The sequence below is a fragment of the Babylonia areolata genome, chromosome 1, assembly GCF_041734735.1.
Source record: "Babylonia areolata isolate BAREFJ2019XMU chromosome 1, ASM4173473v1, whole genome shotgun sequence".
In the NCBI taxonomy this organism is placed as follows: Eukaryota; Metazoa; Mollusca; class Gastropoda; order Neogastropoda; family Buccinidae; genus Babylonia; species Babylonia areolata.
In genome coordinates this window covers 25,118,752-25,136,251 of record NC_134876.1, presented here as the reverse complement: position 1 = coordinate 25,136,251, position 17,500 = coordinate 25,118,752, and the positions used below count along the sequence as shown (strand labels likewise).

General features: G+C 39.7%; 2 protein-coding genes across 2 annotated transcripts in view; one reads left to right on the top strand and one right to left on the bottom strand.

Annotated features, from left to right (window-relative positions):
- The window catches only part of LOC143281006 (uncharacterized), an 11,534-nt gene extending 263 nt beyond the window's left edge, over positions 1–11,271 (top strand). The window contains exons 2-5 of the mRNA XM_076585886.1: positions 1,554–1,716; positions 4,603–4,754; positions 6,233–6,356; positions 8,861–11,271. Of these exons, the coding sequence (XP_076442001.1) occupies positions 1,554–1,716; positions 4,603–4,754; positions 6,233–6,356; positions 8,861–9,038 (617 nt within the window). The 3' untranslated portion in view covers positions 9,039–11,271. The remainder of the gene's footprint in view (positions 1–1,553; positions 1,717–4,602; positions 4,755–6,232; positions 6,357–8,860) is intronic.
- Positions 11,272–13,159: 1,888 nt separating this feature from the next.
- Positions 13,160–17,500, bottom strand: part of LOC143291644 (endoplasmic reticulum chaperone BiP-like) — a 10,425-nt gene continuing 6,084 nt past the window's right edge. Inside the window, exons 5-8 of the mRNA XM_076601628.1 lie at positions 17,433–17,500; positions 16,367–16,749; positions 15,338–15,583; positions 13,160–13,907 (exon numbers count right to left, since the gene is read on the bottom strand). The exon at positions 17,433–17,500 is cut by the window's right edge and continues 87 nt beyond it. Of these exons, the coding sequence (XP_076457743.1) occupies positions 13,305–13,907; positions 15,338–15,583; positions 16,367–16,749; positions 17,433–17,500 (1,300 nt within the window). The 3' untranslated portion in view covers positions 13,160–13,304. The remainder of the gene's footprint in view (positions 13,908–15,337; positions 15,584–16,366; positions 16,750–17,432) is intronic.

Sequence of the window (17,500 nt, the reverse complement as noted above, 5' to 3'; positions counted from 1 at the left end):
TTCCCCACTTCCTTTATGGGTTGGGCTCAGCACGTTGGGTTGAACAGAGCAGCAGAATAAGTTGAGAAAAAAAATCACGTTCTCATCTTTTTTTTTAACCCATTGTCTGTGTCGGTTTCTGTAAACAAACAATGACGGTATTCTGAAAACGTAATTTTAGAAATTTGTCGACTTCGACGTCAATCAGCCGTGACCAATGACGTAACGCCAACGGTATCATGATTGGACATGTCATTTAATGACATCATGTTTTATTTTGAGAATGGAAAGTTTTGGCCACTTTAGCATGTAAATGAATTGACAGTAATACATTCTGTTCTTTTTTCTTCTTTCTTATTTTAGTTTAGTTGTTGTTGTTGTTGTCAGTACTTTTTCAATACCAGTTGGAAAATGAATATTGCAATAACAGTATAAGTGGGGAACACAGCATTCATGAATTTTAATATGAAGCTTCTCATAAAAAAAATGAAAAATATGCCTTACACGCTTGCACACACACACACACACACAGTACACACAAGCACACACAATACACATACACACACACACACACACACACACACACAATACACACAGCACAACACAACACACATTACTGAGCCACAAACACATGCGTGATATGGTTGACTTTATGTTTGGGGAAAGACGAAAACGGGTATATGACTATGCTGATCAGTTACATTCACAAGGCTGAAGCTATGTTGAACAGATCACATTTTAAAACTGACTTTGAAAATCAGTTGACTTCCTTTCTATTTGTTTCTTCATCTATTTCTGGCACTGCCCCAAGGTATGTTACAGATATGATGCACATGTACATCCCAACCTGTCAGCTCTGTTCTCCTTCCAATACCTTTCTGCATTCTTTCTCTTTCATGGCCCAGCTGTCTGGAACCAACTCTCACAGCATATCAGGGACTCTTTTTTTCTTTTTCTTCTCCCATTTCATTCAGATCTGACCTGAAAACCCACTTCTTTAAACTAATGTAGAGCACCACCACATCACTTCATTGTTTTCATTATTTTCTCCTCTATATATGTGTGTCTCTCTGTGTGTGTTTTTTTTATGTTCATGTGTGTGTGTGTGTGTGTGTGTGAGTGTGTGTGTGTTGTGTGTGTGTGTGTGTGAATACATATGTGTGTGTGTGTGTGTGCATGTATGTGTGTGTGAGTCACTGTGTGTGTGTGTGTATTTACCTGTTTATGTATACATAATGTACCAAGAGGCAAGAACCCTGTGTGTGTATTTACCTGTTTATGTAATGTACCAAGAGCCCTATTTAGATTACATCAAATATGCACGTTAAATATCCAGTAATCCATGTTAGTGTTCAGTGGGTTATGGAAACAAGAACATACCCAGCATGTACACCCGTGGAAACGGAGTGCGGCTGCCTACATGGCAGGGTGAAAACGGTCATACATGTAAAAGCCCACTTGTGTACATGTATATGAGTGAACGTGTGAGTTGCAGCCCACGAACAAAGAAGATTATAGGCTCTCTGTATAAAATACCATTATTACCATTATTACTATCGTTGTTACTATTGCAGGCCTGTGCCATGGGGACAAGAAAGAGGACTGCAGCATGAATGAGAAGGATGTATTTTCCAAGGTCATGTCCTGTGTTATCAAGAATCACCCTGAATACATCATGACTGTCTTTGTCACGATGAAGAACCCTGCTTCCATCAAAAACGCAGGCTTCATGTGCAGGTATCATGACATGTGATGTAAATGAGATTGTGTATTTGATAAGGTGGTGTTGGAAGACCAGCTTTGGACGTGTCATGGAATAAACCATGTTCTCACTGAACAACCAAATTTGGCTTAGTAGCCGTGGAGTACACAGACTTAAAGAGCGAGCATGTATTTGTGTGTGTGTACATGCATCAGGGATTTGACTTGTATGTATTTAAAAAAAAAAAAAGATACAGTTAGAGCATTTGTGATGTTGATGCATGTACAATGAGTGTGCATGTGTGTGTGCGAGTGTGTGTGTGTGTGAGAGTGTGACACAGACAGACAGACAGAGAGAGAGAGAGAGAGAGATTTCATATAATGTGAATGAGGTTTGATAGTGCCCAACACCCAGTAGTGAGCCTATTGTATGGGGAAGAATCTGAGCATCTGAAATTAAATGTTTATGGTCAAAAGTGAAATACGTTGGGGATTTTTAATATTTGAAAATAGGCATCTTGAATCACAATAATCTTTATATTAAGTGTAAATGTACAGTGAGTCCATAGAGAATGGAAAGAAAGATGTACCATACAGGTTAATATAAGTGCTGGCTTTAGAATGTTAATGAATCATTTAAAATCAGTGTTTTTCTTGAGCAAGATGTTTTTGATGGCAAGAAACATCCCTCTCATAGTTCTCATCCATGGTATCAACCTTAATGTATATAATTTCTTTTATGTATATTTTCTATGTTCTTTGTTGTGTGTGTGTGTGTGTGTGTGTGTGTGTGTGTGTGTGTGTGTGTGTGTGTGTGTGTAGATAGATAGACAGATAGATATACAGACAGAGAGACACACACACACACACACGCACACGCACACGCACACACACACACACACACACATGTATGAATATAGAAACTCTTGGGAAAAAGACAAGAAAATAACTGTCAAATGTTCATCCATTGGGCTTCATTAGAAAAGTAGAAAATTTTTTAGTGAAAAGGAAAGGGGATCTACCCCTGTTGAAAGTATTTTCATGGAGCACTGCTGGCAGTTCCAGACTTTATGTATGTGTATATATATATGTGTGTGTGTGTGCATGTGTGACACAGCACATGTAAACTCAGCTGAAGTCGCAGTCAGCTATTCTTAGCTATGCACAAAAACACCTCCTTAGAGGCGAAATTATGAAAATTGAGATTTTTACATATTTTAGCATAAAACTGCCTGAAACAGAAGTATTTTCATGTTTTCAGGTGCATGCCCTGTTGGCATTGCTGCACACATTCCTCACTCAAGTTGCAATATTCTGTGCATTTGAGTCCAGGCTTTTCAGGAATTGTGTCAGCTGATGATCTGGGATCTACAGCTGAAGTTCAAACGATTCATCAGCATTATGGGAAATATTGTTTGTTCAGACACAATGTAGCCTTTGTCTCTCATTTGAACATTCACTGTTGCCATTGGCTCTATTCTCTTTTGGCATGATATCACTTCTCCACTCACCATTCTTGACTTTGATTGAGTACATACAGTTTACTTGATTCTGAATCTTTGATTGAGTACGTATAGTTTACTTGATTCTGAATCTTTTGACACCAAGTACATGTTCAAGATAAATCTCATTCTAAAGTTACAAGCAGGCAAATGTATGTTTTTTTTCATGAGCTGATTTCTCCATTTGTTCCTTTGGGGCACACCAAGTTTGAAAAAAATTACAGAAAAAACCTATAATAGATAGATCACTTTAGTTTTTTGTTTGTTAAACTATGATTTTTAGACTTTCTGAAAATAGATAATTGTCAAAAATGATAAATTCCCACTTTAGCCAGTTTTTCATGTGCTGCATCAAACACACGCGCGCACACACACACACACACACACACACACACACACATATATGTATGCATGTATATATATATATATATATATATATATATATATATATATATATATATATACACTGTACAATCATTACTTTTGTAAATAATCCAGAATCACTAAATCTCAATCCTTTGACCCCTGTTTGGGGATATGGATCACAATGACAGACAGAAGCAATATATGCATATATTTTCTTAAGTAATAGAAATGCACACAAGCATATATATATATATATATATATATATATGTGTGTGTGTGTGTGTGTGTGTGTGTGTGTTTCTGTTACTTAGAAAATCAGTGCATATATTGCTTCTGTCTGCCATCCATATCCCCAAACAGGGGTCAAACGATTGAGGTTTAGTGATTCTGGATTATTTACAAAGCAATCATTGTACAGTGTCTTGACTCTCTTGAGAGATTTGTGACAGATGTGACAGCTGAATGCACCCCCCGTGTGCAGGAATGATGTCTTGACTTTCTGAAGACACTGGTGACAGTTGACTGTGTGCACCAATCATGTCTTGACTTTCTGAAGAGACTGGTGACAGATGTAAAACTGACTGTGTACACCAGTCATATCTTGACTTTCTGAAGACAATGGTGACAGTTGACTGTGTGCACCAATCATGTCTTGACTTTCTGAAGAGACTGGTAACAGATGTAACACTGACTGTGTACACCAATCATGTCTTGACTTTCTGAAGAGACTGGTGACGGATTAACACTAACTGTGTGCACCAATCACATCTTGACTTTCTGAAGAGACCGGTGACAGATGTAACACTGACTGTGTGCAGCAATGATATCTTGACTTTCTGAAGACACTGGTGACAGATGTAACACCGACTGTGTGCAGCAGTGATGTCTTGACTTTCTGAAGACACGGGTGACAGATGTAACACTGACTGTGTGCATCAATCATGTCTTGACTTTCTGAAGAGACTGGTGACAGAGGTGACACTGACTGTGTGCATCAATCATGTCTTGACTTTCTGAAGACACTGGTGACAGATGTAACACTGACTGTGTGCAGCAATGAGAAACTGATGACATCGGTGGTGGAGTGCATGCTGCAGTTCGTGGAGGGCTGCATGCCCAAACAGGTGCTCAGCCTGGTGACTGAAGTCATGCCGACCCACCAGACCATCCAGAAGGGCATTCAGTTCCTGTGCAACCACCGTCAAGGTCTGCAGGCATTGTCTTGTGTCCTGTAGTGCTGGCCATGTGCTTCTCAGTCTGTGTTTTTTGGAGAGGTGTCAAGAAAAACAACCCAAACAACACTGACACATAAGGGAACATCCCATGATATTACAGTTCCCAGCTCCTAGGGCTCCCATCATTAAAAAAAAAAAGCGAAAATTTTTTTTTTTTTTTTAAATCAACTGTTTATTTTCTGATCATTCTGTGTATACCAGTTGAAATGTTCTTGTTTTGATTGAATTACCTTGCAAATGTAGGTTGATTTTAGCCAGTTCATACTTGATTCTAATTTAAAAAATTGAAAAAGTAAAAATCATAACAACTATGTTTCATATGATTAAACAAAGTGAGTTTATTTATTTACCCTATTTCAGTTGCGCACGTGCGCGTGTGCGCACGTGTGTGCGTGTCCATGTGTGTTATTAAACATGAAGACTTTGCCTCTTTTGATTTGAATTTATCTCTAACTTTGCTTTTAATAAATAAGATACTCTAACCCAGTTGTCCTTTCACAACTGTTTTGTCTGTTGCAACTTAGAATATCATTAAAGAGTACCAAACCAGGTAACACTTTCCCACTTGAGCAATTGCCAGATAGCAATTTGAATTTTCTTCCTGTCTTTATATTGCCTTTTCAGTCAGGATTATCTGCCAGAAGATTATTATGCACAGCAGCATAGGCCCCAGATTTGCTGGGAATATTTCAGCTACAAATTACTGTGATGAGATTTTCTCACTGAACATGGACACTGTTTTGGTACTACTTATTTGCTGATAGATTTTTAACTCATAAAATATTAGTGAGAGTTCTCAACAGAGGAGCTTACATGATATTAAGGAATTAAATCTTTCTGTTTGTGACCTTTGGGAAATGATATATGTTTAGTCCAGAGTGTAAAAAGTAATGGCGAATTGACAACAGAAGCGAAAGGAAACACATACTAATATTTATCCTTAACCTCCCTAACTTGCTCTTCAAACAAAAGCTGGTTCATTTTCCTTTGTAACAACTGATGATTAAAACCAGTCGGTATCAGAAACTAGCTTGCTCAAACAGTGGTGCCCCAGGTGTAGCTTAGATCGAAGTCATCCAAAAAAAAAAAAAAAAAAGAAAAAAAAAAGAAGACTGTGAGAAGAATACCAAGTGTGTTGTTGGGAAATGGAATACCACAACTAACCAACAGTGAGCAGTGACAGTAAAATATTGCTTGCCTTTCATCAGACTATTCCCCCTTCTATGCTTACCCTCTTTTTACACGGGCAGAGTGGTTTGTCGTTAGTTTCAGCTCGCTCTCTTTGTCTCTTCGTGTGTTTGTTTGTTTGTGTGTGTGTGTGTGTGTGTGTGTGTGTGTTTGTGTGTGTTTTCTCTTTAGTTTCTTTTTTTCATTATCATGATTATGTCTTTTTTTTTTTTAATTTGACAAGAAGCATCTTCAGTTGCCAGTGGTGTTTTGTGCCCACAGAATTTGATGACCCATGCGTGAAGAACCACCTGCTGGCAGTGGACAAGTGCATCGTGTCCAAAATGAAGACCTTCACAGATGTTGTCCACTCCAGCTCCAGCAACATGCGTGAAGCCCTGTGCCTGTGAGTGACTGTTTTTTGCATGTCTGCATGAAGCCCTGTGTCTGTGAGTGACTGTCTTTTGCATGTCTGCGTGAAGCCCTGTGCCTGTGAGTGACTGTCTTTTGCACGTCTTTCTTGTTGGGAAAAGAGTATACTTATCGTAGTATTCTTTTGTCACAACAGATTTCTCTGCGTGAAATTCGGATGTTCTTGAGAGTGCGCCACTACATGAAAGCACCACCCATTTTTTTCCGCCTTGAAGTGTTTCTTTATCAAAATAGATTTTTTTTTTTTTACAGAACTTTGTCAGTTACAACCCTTTGTTGCTGTGGGTTCTTTTTTGTGCATGCTGCACATAGGACATCAGTTTATCACCTCGTCCAAATGGACTAGTGTCCAGACCACCACTCAAGGTCCAGTGGAGGGGGAGAAAATGCTGACGAGTGTGGGATTGAAGCCTGCCAGCGCAGATTCTCTTGCTTCCTTGCTGGAAGTGTCAGCACCAGACCACCACTCCAACAGAGAGGAGTGGAGGACAGGGAGAGCATGTCTGCCTTTATGATTCAGGCATTGTGTAATCATCTGTTCTTGTCAGAATATGCCACCTGCAGGCAGATTACAGTTTTGCGACAGTTTGAAGTACCAGTACAAATTTTGAAAGAGTGCGTTTTGCGTTTTGCCTTGTTTCAGATCCAGTGTTGGATTGGCAGCCATTGTGCATCACAGCTTGGCTGTCTTATTTTTATCTCCTGTTGAAACCAGTACGATATGAATGGCAGACATCCCCTTTGGGGTTGCTTTTATGTGTACGACTGTTTTACCCCTGCCATGCAGGCAGTCATACTCCATTTCCACAACCCAGTGAATGCTGACATGGATCATGGGTTTTTTATCATGTGTGTATTTGATCTTCTGCATGTGTATACACATGAAGGGGGTTCAGGCACTATCAGGTCTGCACATCTGTTGACCTTGGAGATAAAAAAACAAAAACCTCCACCCTTTGCCAACCAGGTGCCTTGACAAGGTTTCGAACCTGGGACAATTACATTGAAAGTCCAGTGCTTTAACCACTTGGCAGTTGCACTCTTCATTAACACCGGTTAAGTCTCAGTAAAGAGGTCTGAGAGAGAAAGAATGTATGAGATCATAGTTTGGGTAGGTTGGGAAGGAAATTATGTTATGGTTTTGTGGTGTGGTGTGGCGCATTCTATTGTTTCCTGTAGTTTGTGTTTAATTTTTGACTCACTTGTGTAAACAAAGTGAGTCTATGTTTTAACCCGGTGTTCGGTTGTCTGTGTGTGTGTGTGTGTCTGTGTGTCCGTGGTAAACTTTAACATTGACATTTTCTCTGCAACTACTTTGTCAGTTGACACGAAATTTGGCATAAAAATAGGAAAAATCCAGTTCTTTCCAGTCATCTTGTTTAAAACAATATTGCGCTTCTGGGATTGGCACAAAAAAATAAAGAATGAAGCCTAATTATATGCAAACTGCATTTACTGTTATATTTATATTTTTTGTATTCTCTAAACTTGGCACTTTGATACGATATTCTGACCCAACAGCTAGAGCAGTCATTATTATCATTTTTTGTTCAAACAGGAACTTCTTTTGCTAAGCATGGAATTTTTATTTATTTTGCAAACGTTTTGGTTCAGATAGTAAAAAGGGGAAATTACTCTGTAATGCTAGTGGAGTTAATTTGCTTTAAACTGATCTTTCTCATCTTAAACATTACATTTTGAAACAAGAGAGGCAAGGCCTTCAAGACTCATGTGATGCACTTTTAAAAAAAAATCCAAGCTTTTTATGTATTGAGTATAATTTCAAAATGTAATGTTTAAGATGAGAAAGATCAGTTTAAAGCAAACTAAGTTCCCCAGCAGAGTAATTTCCCTTGTTCTGCTATCTTCACCAAAACGTTTGCAATAAATAAAACTTCCATGCTTAGCAAAAGAAGTTCCTGTTTGAACAAAAAATGATAATATTGACAGATCCTTTGTTGGGTCGAATATCAGATCAAAGTGCCAAGTTTAGAGAATACAAAAAATATAAATATAACAGTAAATGCATTATACTCAATACCTAAAAATTTGGATTTTTTAAAAAGTGTATCACAAGTGAGTTTTGAAGGCCTTGCCTTTCTTGTTGTTATTGTTTTATTTGATTCATATGCCTCCTGAGGATCTTTATGCTCTTAATCACATTTTAATGTGTTTGTTTATCTGTTTATTGTGTTTAGTCATCTTATTTCATTTACGCTAAGGTTTCATACATAAGTATGGTTGCCTCTCAAAGTCTTGACCAGCACATGCATACACAACAGACACACACACACACACAAACAACAAAACACATACACACACATACAACACAACACACACAACATGCACACACGCACACATGTACACACACACACACACACACACGTACACACACATGCACACACACACGCACACACAGACACACACACACACACTGATTTTTCTAACTTTTTTTTTTCTTTTTAATTTTCCCCCCAGCGTCCTGCAAAAGGAGAAGGAGTGCCTTGACAGCAGCCTGGCGGAGTGCCCATCACAGGTGGTGTCCAACATCAAGTCCACCCTCACCGCATTCTTCCCCCTGGACAAATGCATGCAGCCACAGCGCCTGCCCTACTCCCACAGTCTTCGCTTCAAGTCTGAGGGACGACAGCACTAGGTGCCATTGCCCCCCCCCCCTCCCCTCCCACTACGCCCCGCCGCCATGTACCCTTCCTCCTCCTGTGTCTCCTTGCTTCCAGTGTTTGCCGTGCAACATCCAACACAGTGGAGCGGAGCTGACTCTCATTTTTCTTTGTCTTAATTTTCTTTGTCTTTTTCTTTCCTTTTTTAAGTTTTAAGTACTTTTTTTAACAGGTCTAAATTCATTCAGATACATGGAAAGAGGAGGAGGAAATACTGCTCAAGTGGGTTTTTTTGTGGCTATTTTTTCACCTCGCCTAGATTTTTTTCAGTTTATTTTTTTTAATGTTGCCTAAAAAGTTTTGGTCAACAAAATTGTGTGTGTACCACACATTGTTAAATTTTTTTCTGTATCTTGGGTAATAAGGTGATTCTGATTTCAATTATGATATTATGTGATAATATTCTGCACACAGCTGATACATGATATTTAAGATTAAAATGGGAAAAAACAGCAAACAAACACTCTAGCTCATAAAAAGTAAAAGCGTGAAACGGGTTTTGTTTGAGAAAAAGATTGGACCAGAATAATAATCAAAAAAATCATCTCAGTAGTAGTAGTTTTTTTTTTCTTTTTTTCGTTTTGAAGCATTTTCAAAATAATGCTTTGTTTTTGTGTTGAATGTATAATTTGCTTTTTTTGCTTGCATTATTTGTAAACGTAACCCAGTGTTGTGTTCATAGATACTAACAGTTATACTGTTTATCTTTGAATTCTAAAACACAGAAATATTGCATCCAAGACAAAATGTACATTTTTATCCAAGGGTTGAATTTCCAGTTACAAATACTGATATCTGTCTATCTATCTATCTCTATATATATATATATATATCTCTCTATATATATATATATCTTTATGTATATATATTTTTGTTTTTGGGGGGTGGGGGGTTGGGGTGAGATTTTCCAGGGTTAAAAGTGTATGTATATAATTGTGGAATTTAAAAAAAAAAAAAGCTTTGTCTAATTTTTTAAAAACAAATTCTTTTACATATATAAAAAAATCAATGGTGGATTCGTTTAGTTGTTTGATACTTCATACATATGTATATTTTGGTTGTCTGGTTGCATTTTTTCTCTCGTTTTTTTGTTGTTGTTTATACATTGGTGATTTATTTACGTTGTGGTGAGAAAGATGATTATAATCGAGAAAAGGTGATAAAAAGCTAGGACTGTTTTGGGGTGGGTGCTTCTTTAGGGGGGGAGGGGAGGAGGGATTGTGTGGGGTAGATGAACTAGTCGATTACAAAAACAGTAACAGCTAGCATATTCAAAATTAAAACGATTTCTTTCTTTTTATTTTTATTTGTTTTTTATCACTGCTTTTTGTGTTCATTGTTATTAAAGTGGCAAGTGGCATTTCTTTTGATATATAGAAATCCTTGGGTGACAGGAGCTTTGGGTGGTATTTACATTTATTATATTTACTTTGATGATCTTTTGATATATCTGGACATCACACAAATACTAAACATAATGCTTTTTTTTTTCAACTTTTTCTTGATATTGCTTTTCTTTTGTATAAATTATTGTGTATTGTGCTTTTCATAATCCTGTTAGACTCCTCTTCACAGAGACAAACTATTTGCAAGAAAAAATTCTTTTTCATATGAGGTCTTCTTTTGTTTTGTTGTTGTTTTTTTCTTCTCTCTCCTTTTCCATTATTCTGTCCTTAAGTCTCTGTCTCGCAATCTTTGTCTGTCTCTCTTTTCAAATTCCCCTCTGTCCTCTGTATTCCACCTCCCTTCCCTTTCTTTTTAACCCCTCAGTTTATCTATTTCATTTTGTGAAACATTAATTGCAATGAAATGCTCACATGAAAAACCCCCATTTAAATTGGTTTGGGGATGGGTTTTTTTTTTTCTTTGGGAGGCAAAGGAGGGTTCTGGGACCCGGAATTCAGCATGCCTTAATTTATTTTTTGAAAATCAAGACATATCATTTCCGTTATTTAGACTGACGGTCACAAAGGAAATTGAAATTTGAAAAATTACTTGACATTAATGCTTATTTTTTTATATGTAAAACTAGCAAACAGTTTCTGTCTTCTGAGCAAATGGTGATATTGATTGTGGCAACCCCATTTTTATCTCCAGATTTTTCTCTCCAGCTACCAACTTTATTGTTCTTTTTTTTTCTTTTATAAGGTGTATTGTTTTTAAGCAGTTGTAAATTTCATTAAAATTTTAAAAAATGTAAAAAGGTAAGTTTCGTAACTGTCTGCTTTGTGTGATAAAAAAGCAAGTTGTCTGTGTGTGAACATGTGTTTGTAATCACTTTTTGAGTTGTTCCCATCCCTCCTGTCTCAGAGAAATTGCAATTGTGCATGCAAAGGCTTCTGATAATGCGTAAGTAAGTATCCCTGATGTTTTAAGGACCCCAATATTTTAAGGACCCCAATATTTTTTTTAAAAACTGACAAGAAGCCCTGCATGGAAAGCATTCATCACACAACACACTGATAACACAAAAAGCAAAATACCTAAACATTATTGCGAATTCTATCATGTATTTCAAAGCATGTCAAACAAAATGCATTCAACATGAAAACAATACTGTTAAAAAAATATAAAATCACATGAAATGTGAAAGTACTAAAGTATTGTTAACATCTGCATAACATTATACTTTTCTCAGAATGTCACAAAAGTATCATACTTGTACATTATCAACAGCTTACCAATCGCGTGTTCTGTAGAACAGAATAAGCAAATATTTGTACTTGTTCCATACATTTTTAAGAGTTAATGACATATTTTCCATAACTTTATTTTACACAGAATGGCATGCCAACAAAACAACACATACTACACAACCAACCAACACACACACACACATGCGCACACAATCGGGCCAAATATGATAAAACATGCTTATAATTATTTCTAGAGACACGCTCATCACTCTGCCATACATAAGTGGGATCGTCTGCCTTTTCTTTCCCTCTCTTTCAAAAACCCAAAGCTAGCAAGTCTTCAGTGGCTCAAGAAATATACTTGGACAGTTTTTTTTCAAAGATCAGTAAGAATTATTTTCCAAGCACAGGAAAAAGCCGTGGTAACTTTCTAGGATTTAAGAATTATGTAGAAACTCTGTTACATTTTCAAAGGTTGTTCCTCAAAACATTCAGTATTGTTGAATAGCTTGACTACAATTTTGGAGATGACCAGGCCTGGGTCACATGAGCGATTGCAGTAGTCAGCATGGCGTCAATTCTTGTCTCAAATAGACTAAGGGAAGTAACACCAAATAATTTCAACAGGAATTAGATCCATTATCTCCCTTCAGTCATGTCTTGCACTTCCGTTCTGGTCAAGATGGGAATGTGAAAGTGGAATAGAGCAGTGAAAAGCAAAAACTTCTGAGTGCATCTGCACAAATGATATGTTCATAATATCTCCCCCTGTGAGTCAGCAGAAACTGGACGAATCACAAGGTCGTCAAACTTGGGAATTATCAAGCATTTGCAGCAGTGGTGAATGAGTTCCATCTCCAGTACTGATGATGTTCTTGAAACAACAGTTGGTAGAATAACAGTGACAGTCACATTACCAAAATTCACTGTATTTTAATGCATGCAATTTTGTTTTGCAATGCAAAAGGGAGAATTAATATAATACATAGTTTGCAAACACACACACACACACACACACTAAAAAGTCAAACGCACACACTAACAAGTGGTTTTTTTTTCTGTATTATAGTTTGCAAACACACACACACACACTAAAAAGTCAAACACACACACTAAAAAGTGTTCTTTTTTCTGCTTTTTGTTGTTGATCACAGGGAGGCTTTGGGCGTAGGAACAACAATCATGAAAATGAACCCAGTCAAATACAATATATCTTTATCAATCTGATTGGAAGTAGACACACAGAGATGCATATAAACAAAGAACTACTATTATTACTACTACTACTACTACTACAACTACTACATCCACATAAAAACATTATTTACCTGAATTCAGCATTTTTAATACCAGCATGTATCATTTGTTCTCACACTACAAAGGTACATCTCTCTCTCTCTCTCTTCCACCATAACCTCTCTCCACCCGAACCCCCCCCACCCCACCCACCCCCACACACACACATGATTATTGCTTACAATCTTACATACAAAGTTATCACGTTATCACAAATTTCTCTGTCGCGCCAGTTGATAATGTTCTGCCTCTGAATGTCTGACAGAGAACAGTGTGAAAGAACGTGGTGAAGGGGAAGGGGATAGGACATCAATCACAGCTCTGCACTGTCATGTGCCTGTCTATCCTCCTCCTGTCCCCTGGCGCTGTGTGCAGACCCAGACTGTACAGAGCTTCAGCCACAGGATGCAGCACTGATTCCAGACCCCTCTTCTTCTCCTCAATGTCCTCCACACTGGCGCCAGGGTTCGATTCCAGCCACTCTATCGTCTCCCTCACCGCCTCCTTGGCTTTGTCCAGGTCCTCCTCACTGACATCCCCTGCTCTTTCTGAAGAACTCTTCTGGAGGAGGTCGTCCAGCTGGCGCTGAGCGGTGTAAGCCATACTCTCCAGACCGTTCCGAGCGTCTGTCAGCTCCCGGAAGTGCTTGTCCTCCTGAGCAAAGTCCTCCGCCTCCTTCACCATGCGCTCTACGTCTTCCGGGCTGAGCCCCGCCCCGGACCTTTCGATGGTGATGTCGTTCTTCTGCCCTGTCCCCTTGTCCTCAGCAGACACGCGTAGCACGCCGTTGGCGTCCACCTGGAAGGTGACCTCGATCTGGGGCACCCCTCGTGGTGCCGGGGGAATCCCTGTCAGGTCAAACCGACCCAGCAAGTGGTTGTCCTTGGCGCGCGACCTTTCACCTTCGTACACCTGACGAGAAAATGGGAGGGATTATTATTATTATTATTATTATTATTATTATTATTATTTTGTTGTTGTTGTTGTTGTTCTTGTTCTTGTTATCATTATTATCATTATAAGTAGCAGTAGTTGTATGTTTTGTTTTTTTAATGAAAAACTGCACTGTTTGTGCTCAAACAGAAAACATTTTACTCCCCATTTACTCGTAATTTATATACCCTGAACAGTTGAGAAAGCATCCTAGATCCAAACCTTCATTCCTTCAGCAATCTTAAAGAGTTTTAACAATGAAGTAAAGTACAGGTGAAGACAGGAACCTTAATCTAAAAAAGAAAAAGAAAAATCACAATTTTAGCTTGTATTCGCATAGGAGTCGCAAGCCACATGTGCACATCTTCAAATGCAATCCAATGACCAACGTCTTACTTTAAAAAATGGGTAATCAAACATTATAAAAAAAATATGTATAATGTCGGAGCAACTTCATTACCGATTAATACAATATTTGACAGATCAATAGTTTTATTTCTTATTTTTTATACTTAACAATATATATATATATATATATATATATATATATATATATATATATATATATATATATATATATATATACACACACACTCCAAACAGACCACTCCTATTCTCCCAGCAGCAGGCACTACGCTATTTCCCAAGAAAACGCAAACGAAGACAAAGAACAAGCAGAAGCCAAAAGCTGAAGGACTGATCAGTTGAATAATTATAATGATAACAAGAAAAAACAAACAAACAAACAAAAACCACTGTAGACTGACGCTCACACCTCCCAGACAGGGAGCTTGTGGCGCTTACTGCATACAAGTTATGCGAACATAAATATACATGTGTGTGCGTGCGCGTGACTGAAGCCAGACTGACTGAATGACACAGGAAATGATTGGTGAGCTACCAAATGCAGCTTTCAGTCGGCTCTGCCCATGTATGTAGCCGGCCTGCTGATGTCTCCCGTGTCAGTGAAGCTCTTACAGTTCGGTCTCCGACCGAAGATAAGCGTTATTTAAGTATCAATAATGAACCTAAACCTTCAGCCTATACCACAGATTGACATGAGCTTACAGCTGGGCCAACAGCAAAGTGAGAGCTGTATCATCAATGGTTTTTCCATTGCAGTGGGAAGTCACTTATAGCCTAGTCTTTTGTGAAGGACTGTGACTCTCAAACTAGGAGGCAAGATTGCACTGGCTCTTAGTGCTGCAGCCTTCGGGGCTTGTTGGCCTTTGGGCCACCTGTCCCAAAATCCTCTTGGCCGAGAGAATGGGGATCTAACTTGAGCAAGACACTCTCCACTATAATCAACCTCTAGCCCAGATAAACAGGACAGCGGTTGTCTCCTCTGCTGTTCTGGTGGTCATAGTCAGACACGACTGACCATCATACACATCCAGTAGTAAACCTACCTGAATGGTGACGGCGTTCTGGTTGTCGGTGGCCGTGGAGAAGACCTTGGCCTTGTGGACAGGGATGGTGGTTCCGCGGGGCACCAGGCTGGTCATCACGCCGCCCACTGTCTCCAGGCCCAGGCTGAGGGCGCTGACGTCCACGATAAGCACGTCATCGGCCATCTTCTGTCCGCTCAGAACGGCGGCCTGCACCGCTGCCCCGAAAGCCACGGCCTCGTCAGGGTGGATGCCGCGATGGGGCTCCTGAACATACAGTGGTGACATTGCAGTGGAGCGGTTTGGGTTTCTGTGAATACAGTTTCTCCAAGTGCATTGTACTTTCTCTGACTACAGTGACGTTTCTCTGGCTACAATCGATTTTTCTGACTACAGTGACGTTTCTCTGACTACACTCTGACTACAATGAAGTTTCTCTGACCACACTCTGACTACAATGAAGTTTCTGTGACAACAATGAATTTTCTGTGAATATTATGACGTTTCTCTGACTACAATGAAATTTCTCTGACTGCTTTGACTTCAGTGAAGTGGTTTGGGTTTAGGTCTCTCCAGACCTCTGAAAGTTCACAGAAAAGCTAATGAGAAGAATCGGTTCCACTTTGGTGGTGAACTTAAAACACACACACACACACACACACACACACACACACACACACACACACACACACACACACACTTTCGTTGCTTCAGTTTGGTGTGGCTGTGATCATGGTAGCTAACTATTGACAGATGAAAGAGAAACAGGCAGAAAGACAGACAAAGAAGCAGACGGGGAGACAGAGGGATGGGAATAGGCAGGCAGACAGACAATGAATCAGACAGACGGGCAGACAGAGAAAGACAAGGAGACAGACAGACAGGCAGATACATAGAGAGGCAAGAGAGAGAGAGAGAGAGAGAGAGAGAGAGAGAGAGAATTTGCCATATTTCTGCGTTCGTGGGCTGCAGCTTCCACGTTCACTCGCATATCATATGTACGACTGAATGGGATTTTACGTATATGCCCGTTTTACTTGCTACACATACCTTGCCCCCAAAGAACTCTTTGACGAGGCTCTGCACACGAGGGATCCGGGTGGATCCACCCACCAGGACGATGTCCTCAATTTCCTCCACACTCTTGCCGCTGTCGGTAATAGCCTGCTGCACGGTCTTCAGGGTGGATCGGAACAAATCCATGTTCAACTCCTCGAACTTGGCTCGGGTGAAGGGCAGGTCAACGAGGTCACGGGTCACGCCCTCCAGGTCCACTCTGGTGGAATGCTGGGAGGACAGCGCCCGTTTGGCCTGCTCGGCCGACCGCCGGAGTCGTGTCATGGCGCGCTTGTTGCCTCGGACGTCCTCTCCCGTTTTCTGCTTGATCACCTTCACCAGGTAGTTTACGAGGCGCTGGTCGAAGTCTTCTCCACCTGGCAAATCATTGACGACGGTTAATGTCGTGGATGTTTAGTGTGTGTGTGTGTGTGTGTGTGTGTGTGTGTGTGTGTGTGTGTGTGTGTGTGTGTGTGTGTGAGAGAGAGAGAGAGAGTTTGTGTGTGTGTGTGTGTGTGTGTGTGTGTGTGTGAGAGAGAGAGAGAGAGAGAGAGAGAGAGATGGAAAAGGGGGGCTAAAGGTCAAACCCCTTCACAGACATCTGGCGATGGTGCAAATCATGCATGTTTAAAAAAAAAAGGGGGGGTGGGTGGGGGGCGGGGGAGGTGGGGTGGGGGTGGGGGGGAGGGGGTTAAAGGGCTCTCCGGTCTCTTGACAGACAACCGACGATAGTGAAAAATGTTAGTAGTAAAGAAAATAACAAAAAAAGTTAAGTACCCCCTGACATATGAATTAACTGACAATAGTGTAATTACTGTAAAATGAGTTTACAAATCGAATGTAAGTTTAAAACTATTCCCCAGATCTACAGTTTCAGTTTTATTGAGGTGTCACAGCGTGCACTCTGACCAACATACCTCATATTACATCTGCTTAAAAAAAGAAAAAAGAGAAGAGCAGATGACTAACCTTTGCATAAAAGAATCGCGTTGGTCAGGCCTACTGAAGATTCATGCAAAATGAAATAGAGTAACTATTAGAGTCCACAGCCACTGCTTACCCAGGTGAGTGTCTCCAGCCGTGGCAAGCACCTCAAAGACGCCGTTGTCCACCGTGAGCACGGAGACA